The 7838-nt window shown below is 37.3% G+C and overlaps 1 protein-coding gene across 1 annotated transcript; it reads right to left on the bottom strand.

The window, feature by feature from the left end:
• Positions 1-6: 6 nt before the first annotated feature.
• Positions 7-7491, bottom strand: LOC134255068 (uncharacterized). The gene is made up of 2 exons (XM_062737588.1): positions 7381-7491; positions 7-2646 (listed from the first exon to the last, which is right to left on the bottom strand). The coding sequence occupies exon 2, from the start codon at positions 2631-2633 to the stop codon at positions 612-614; it is 2022 nt and encodes a 673-aa protein (XP_062593572.1). The 5' UTR covers positions 2634-2646; positions 7381-7491; the 3' UTR covers positions 7-611.
• Between the last annotated feature and the right edge of the window lie 347 nt (positions 7492-7838).

The following is a 7838-nucleotide window of genomic DNA, read 5'->3' as shown; positions in this document are numbered from 1 at the left end:
CGATGTAAAATATACGTAACCTGTACATAAAAACACGACATAATTAATAAAATACATTCTCTTGATAATTAATTAATAATCACACTAAACAAAGGATATGTATTTTTACCAAAATGACGTCATGTTTACAAGTTCATGGCGATCAGTGCTTTGTCTATATCCAGCTACATGGGATTTAACAGGCAAGTTTTTTTTCAAATGCATTGATAAGTTTTATTGTTGTTTATTATGCGAATACAGTTAAAAGTTGCAAACTATTTCATTTTTAGGTACAATGAGAATAACATAAAAGTCATATTTTTGTGTGACGTCACAGTAAACGTTTCCCGTATAAATTAGGCCCTGCCCCCTTATTCAAGCCTTAACAATGCTGCGAGAAATCCTCAATTTATATATATTGAAAGGTCATTTAATTACTCACAAAATAATATTCAAACAAAAAGTACCAAAATATTACTTGCATTGTAAACTTGTTAAAAAGGCAAATGATATAAAATTGAACTATCATTCTTTCACAAATGTTAAATATCACTATCAGCATTTGAAATGAGATAGGCAAGTGTAGTATATACGTAACTACTTTTATTATAATATCAATTTTATTATATTAGTCATTGAAAAAGTGCACTTATTCTAAATACGGTTGCTTTCTGGATCCTGTTTAAAGGATCTTGTTGTAAGGAATTTTGGAAAGATTCTTGGGCTTCGGGGAAATTCCCACAAATTTGTTGACAGATTCCCAGTATTTGCCACGAAATATCTCTTAGGTAAAGAGGTACATTAGTCTCGTCATCATATAGCAGCAGGGTCTGTAGATCCTGTAGAGATTGTTGTGACCTGATTGTGTCACCCAGTCTGTGGAGATTCAGTGTAAACAACATGTGTAAAATCACTAGAGGTGGGATATGCAATGCTAGCTGACCATTATCGTAACTGGTCTTCTGCTCTAGAATAAGTTCATCAATGTATATGTACTCACTGTATAACACAATATCTGTCACTAAAGCAATCTTCATTTTACGAGACAGAGACATTTCAATCATGCAACGTCTGTATATATCTAAATAAACATGACCGTGGTATATAATGTATGGGAGTGTCATTCTGTCCTGTGCTTTCTGTAAACAACTGAGTGACTGTTCAAATCTGCATGTTCTGTAAAAATACATTGCAAGATATAGAACATCTGAGACACAACCTAATGTACATGACAGTTTTAACATTCGGGATACGTTACTATCTTTGTAATAAACCTTATTACTATTTTTATGTTGATATACATCACACACTTTCAGCATGGCAGTTTCACGTAATACCATTGATGTCATTAATTGTACTGTAGCCTCCTGGTATGGGGTCAACCTTTTACGTATCTCTATTTCAATGTTCTTCATGAAAGCTGCAAATTCTTCAACACTTGAAACACTTCGGTTATATTCACGGAATTCCTCAAATAAACTAATTTCATGCTCAGTGTTAGTGATGATACTTCTCTCGTCAGTACAGACTGTCAATGTTCTGTATAAAATGGCCTGACTGAGGTGCGATCTTAACGATTCACTCAGTAAAAGACTTGGTATACCCTTGCAATACAATTTATACAATTTATTAAACAATACTGTCTGTATGGATCCAGTTACTTTAAATTGAAACATATTGTTTTCCGGAATAAAAAAGTTTGGACATTCTCCAGTAAATACCCAATATATCAATAATTTAAAGCATTCCCAGAAACAAGGCAATAAGTTTTCTGGTGTCCAAGTCAAGAAGTTGTTAGTCTGGATTACCCAAAATACAACCGTTTTTGTGAAGTATGAACATAGAACTGGCGAATCTTCATTTAAATTAATAACTTCCTTGAGAAATATTTTAAACAGACCATAACATAAAAACTGAGTGTGATTCATTGAATAAACTAGTTTTTGTTCCGCCAGGGAGAATGAAATTCTCCATTCTAGTATACTTTCATCCGTGCTGCCGATAGGAACAACATGAAATCCTGATCTTAATATATCTGATAAAACTACCTCAGACGGCCAACCTTGTTGACGACACCTTTGTATCCATGGTAAAGCTATTGCCGGCCAGTGATGGGATTGGAAACAAAATGCACAATCTGATTCTACATTTCCCATGCAATACGTAGAACAAGGACCATGAGAGGTAGAAGAAGTGGTGAATTTAGTTCTTTGTAGTAACCGTAAGTGATTATCTCGGAATAATGTACTAGATATATTAATTTTGTTATTAATCTCTACACAGGAGGATATGACTATTTCATTATTTGATGGACTTGTCAGATTTAGTCTAGTAAATCCTGGGGGTAAATCATCACATTCCATCACGATGAAAGTGTGTTGTGGGATACGATAAAGGCTGATCTGTGAAAGATCACATAGCACCTTGTGGTCTGGAGGCCAAAACATCCAATCTACATCTGAAGTACTCAGTCTGAATCCCTCACGTCTACTCCCACTTCTCATTCTATCAAATCCCCTCATAATGTACACAGGTCTACTCACCACTTCCACAGTGTCCATCACTTCTCTCCTGATCCTCACCTCTGTAGGACTCCCTACTTCACGATACAGTCCTACGTACACAGACTCTGACAGGCGAGGTATGTGATCCATTTAGATGTATATTCTGAAATTGAAAGACAGTGTGTACATGTAAGTAGAAAGATGTCTTTATGATCTGTGTATTGTCATATTTCTCATTCATGTATGTACATTCATTTTACCAGTAACGTATTGGTTTCTAGTTACGTCTTAAACTCAACTCACATCTTTGGATTTCCAAATTTTCTTTGTTGTTTTTTTAAATTTGTATTTCTAAGCTTTTCAAATAGGTGGTATCAAAATTTCCCAAATATGAATGGTACAGGTACATAACTGTCAAAAATAACACCCCCTCCTGCATTGTGCCCTCTATTGTTGCTGACTTAATCAGTTAATAAATAAAACCGGTTGGTCGAAATTATTGTATAAATATACGTCAAAGAAGATTCTACATAAAGTATATATAAGTATTACTTGCTGATTTAAATGATTTTTTTTCTAAAACTAAACAATATGAAACATGTATCATTTTATGAGAGACTTTTAGTGACTTGCGTTGTTTAAATTATATCAACTATTTCATGTACATGTATTTGTCACACGTAATTTTCATGGAATATATTTTTGCTTGTAAATTGTTATAACGGTATATTCACTTTTGTCTGCTTTCCATGTTCTTGCATCTCGTAAAACGGCGTTGTTGTTGTTTTTTTTTTAAACCGTGATTCGAAACTTAAAAGAAAAACTAGAAATATGTCAATAGGACATGAATGCCCTGCCGAGGCAACATGAAAATTCGTATGTGTATAAAATTTGATCAGTTTGGTTCAGGTAGGGGTTATAGTTACTAAGGAATAAAAATATAGGTCAGATCAAGCATCCGAAGCAAGTCTGGTAGTGTCCATCTCTAGATGCATCATCCATGCAAGTTTGGTTCAGGTAGGTCTTAAAGTTACTAAGGAATAAAAATATAGGTCAGATCCAGCATCCGAAGCAAGTCTGGTAGTGCCCATCTCTAGATGCATCATCCATGCAAGTTTGGTTCAGGTAGGTCTTATAGTTACTTGGGAATGAAAATGTAGGTCAGATCCAGCATCCGAAGCAAGTCTTGTAGTGCCCATCTCTAGATGCATCATCCATGCAAGTTTGGTTCCGGTAGGTTTTATAATTACTTGGGAATGAAAATATAGGTCAGATCCAGCATCCGAAGCAAGTCTGTTAGTGTCCATCCCTAGATGCATCATCCATGCAAGTTTGGTTCAGGTAGGACTTATAGTTACTTGGAAAGAAAAATATAGGTCAGATCCAGCATCCGAAGCAAGTCTGGTAGTGTCCATCTCTAGATGCATCATCCATGCAAGTTTGGTTCAGGCAGGGCTTAAAGGTACTTAGGAATAAAAATGTAGGTCAGATCCAGCATCCGAAGCAAGTCTGGTAGTGTCCATCTCTATATGCATCATCCATGCAAGTTTGGTTTGGGTAGGGCTTATAGTTCCTTAGGAATGGACCTGCTTCAAAAACTTTAACCTGGTCACTCATCAGGAAAATGTAGGTCAGATCCAGCATCAAAAGCAAGTCTGGTAGTGTTCATCTCTAGATGCATCGTCCATGAAAGTTTGGATTGGGTAGGGCTTATAGTTCCTTGGAAATGGACCTTCTCCAAAAACTTTAACCTGGTCACTTATCTGGAAAATGTAGGTCAGATCCAGCATCCGATTTAGTCTGGTAGTGTTCATCTCTAGATGCATCATCCGTGCAAGTTTGTATCAACATGTGAAGTTTGCTAACACCAACCTGAATGGTATGTTCAAATCTGAGCTAAACACCAATTTAAGAAAAGTGAGGTCAAGGTCAAAAGAAAGGTCAGGGTAAAAAAAATGTTGATGCAGTTGCATAGCTCTCATCAATATCTATCAGCATACGAAGTTTGACTAGAAATATGTCCATAGGACATGAATGCCCCGCCGAGGATATATTAGTAAAGCAACATGAAAATTTGTATGTATATAAAATTTGATATGAATATCCTGAATAGTGATGCAGCTGAATTGCTTGTTTGGAAAATATAGGTCAGATCCAGCATCCGAAGCAAGTCTGGTAGTGTCCATCTCTAGATGCATCATCCATGCAAGTTTGTTTCAGGTAGGGCTTATAGTTACTTGGGAATACAAAAATTGGTCAGATCCAGCATCCGAAGCAAGTCTGGTAGTGTCCATCCCTAGATGCATCATCCATGCAAGTTTGGTTCAGGTAGGGCTTATAGTTACTTGGGAATGAAAAGGTAATTTAGATCCAGCATCCGAAGCAAGTCTAGTGGTGTCCATCTCTAAATGCATCAGGCAATCAAGTTTGGTCAAAGTAGGGCTTATAGTTTCTTAGGAATGAAAATATAGCTCAGATCCAGCATCTGAAGCAAGTCTGGAAGTGTCCATCCCTAGATGCATCATCCATGCAAGTTTGATTCAGGCAGGGCTTATAGTTACTTGGGAATGAAAATATAGGTCAGATCCAGCATCCGAAGCAAGTCTGGTAGTGTCCATCCCTAGATGCATCATCCATGCAAGTTTGGTTCAGGTAGGGCTTATAGTTACTTGGGAATGAAAATATAGGTCAGATCCAGCATCCGAAGCAAGTCTGGTAGTGTCCATCCCTAGATGCATCATCCATGCAAGTTTGGTTCAGGTAGGGCTCATAGTTACTTGGGAATGAAAATATAGGTCAGATCCAGCATCCAAAGCAAGTCTGGTAGTGTCCATCCCTAGATGCATCATCCATGCAAGTTTGGTTCAGGTAGGGCTTATAGTTACTTGGGAATGAAAATATAGGTCAGATCCAGCATCCGAAGCAAGTCTGGTAGTGTCCATCCCTAGATGCATTATCCATGCAAGTTTGGTTCAGGTAGGGCTTATAGTTACTTGGGAATAAAAATATAGGTCAGATCCAGCATCCGAAGCAAGTCTGGTAGTGTCCATCCCTAGATGCATCATCCATGCAAGTTTGGTTCAGGTAGGGCTTATAGTTACTTGGGAATGAATATATAGGTCAGATCCAGCATCCGAAGCAAGTCTGGTAGTATCCATCCCTAGATGCATCATCCATGTAAGTTTGGTTCCGGTAGGGCTTTTAGTTACTTGGGAATGAAAATATAGGTCAGATCCAGCATCCGAAGCAAGTCTGGTAGTGTCCATCCCTAGATGCATCATCCATGCAAGTTTGGTTCAGGTAGGGCTTATAGTAACTTGGGAATAAAAATATAGGTCAGATCCAGCATCCGAAGCAAGTCTGGTAGTGTCCATCCCTAGATGCATTATCCATGCAAGTTTGGTTCAGGTAGGGCTTTTAGTTACTTGGGAATGAAAATATAGGTCAGATCCAGCATCCGAAGCAAGTCTGGTAGTGTCCATCCCTAAATGCATCATCCATGCAAGTTTGGTCCAAGTAGGGCTTATAGTTCCTTAGGAATGGACCTGCTCCAAAAACTTTAACCTGGTCACTCATCTGGAAAATGTAGGTCAGATCCAGCATCCGAAGCAAGTCTGGTAGTGTTCATCCCTAGAGGAACAATAGCTCTCATCAATATCTTTCAGCATATGAAGTTTGATGAAAATATCTTGGATAGTTTCTTTGAAACTTAGCTCTGAACAGAGCTAAACGCAAAGTGTGACGGAAGGACGGAAGGACAGAAGGACGGAAGGACGGAAGACGGACATGACAAACACTATATGCCCCGGCCATATTCATGGCGGGGCATAATAAAAATATCTTGGATAGTTTCTTTGAAACTTAGCTAGCTTTGAACAGAGCTAAACGCAAAGTGTGACGGAAGACGGAAGGACGGAAGACGGACATGACAAACACTATATGCCCCGGCCATATTCATGGCGAGGCATAACAACACGTTGAACATAGTTTGGATGTTAAAATTTTATTCAAAAGTCAATTATTGTTTAACTTAATATTCTATCTTGTTATATATATACTAAATATTGATTACATACTCAATCTGGATTGATAACATAACGGAAAAATTTATTTAGACTAAATTCTTTAATTCGCACTTTCGTTTTCTTTGACTTGCACTTCCGCGTTAAACTAGGTCATTGTTTCAAATTGTAAATACTGTGGGACAAAATCATGCAGATATTACAAAAACACAATTAACACAGGGGTAGAATATTTATCCTTTTATTGTATTTACCTCATAAGATTTTTAAAACCCGTCACTGCGTTTTTCTAGAATATCTAAATTAAAAAAATATTCGATTCTAGCTGGCAAATATATATTGATCGTTACCGGTAAAACGACTGTATCAAAAAAAAAAAAAACAAAAAAAAAAACCCTCTTATTTCCTCCTTCTGTTGTTCAATATTCAAACAATGACCAGTTCAGGCAAGTAGCATCGTTTTTGAAAGTGGGAAGGGCCAACCTGTGAAAATTTTTTTTTACTTACCTAGCTGGAAAAGTTGACAAGCAAAAAAAAAAAAACGAAAATAAAAAGTTGCCCAAACACTATACTATGGTTATAAAGTGGGGGGGGGGGGGGGGGGGGCAACCATCCTATCAATGAACATTTACTACAGTAAAGGTTATGTTGGGGAAAAAAAGTGGGGGGGGGGGCAGGCCCCCCCCCCCGGTTGCTACGTCCCTGCAGTTTACATATTAATCTATGAAAGAATTGCTCTTTTGTATAAAACGGGTTCTTAATATCCTACCATATTTCAGTATACACGTTTAATAATATTTTGAAGTGCAGGTATAACTATAAAGTATAAAACATTATGTCAATCAAATAAATTTAACTGTATAGAACATACATACGTTGAATGTCACCGGCAGGGAGAATCTTCAACTGCAGGAAATCACCAAGGCCAGTCCCAACTTTCGGTTTGTAAAATAAATAGATAACCCCATTACTTGTAGTTTTTTTTTAATATATTCGATCAGTGCTTACTATCAGTTCAAGATATATTACTGTAGTCAGCGGCGACTCACACATGTAAAGGACAAGGTACGGTTTCAATACATATTATGGTCCTTTATTTTTCTAAAATATGGAAGTGATCTGAGAAATTAAAAGTCACCCTTTCGATTTTATTTAAATTCTATGCACATGATGCAGTAAAAACCACAGGCACCTGTAGTATGGATAATACCCCCCCTTTTTAGGTCACCTGAGTAAACTCAGGTGACCTATTGCTATCCGTTTTTGTCTGTCGTCGTGCGTCGTGCGTCGTGCGTTGTGCGTTAACATTTGAACATTTTCAGCTTCTTCTCTG

Source organism: Saccostrea cucullata, unplaced genomic scaffold, assembly GCF_032062105.1.
Source record: "Saccostrea cucullata isolate Sc308-1 unplaced genomic scaffold, CSIRO_AGI_Scuc_v1 ctg17189, whole genome shotgun sequence".
Lineage (NCBI taxonomy): Eukaryota > Metazoa > Mollusca > Bivalvia > Ostreida > Ostreidae > Saccostrea > Saccostrea cuccullata.
This window is presented reverse-complemented; position numbering and strand designations above follow the sequence as displayed.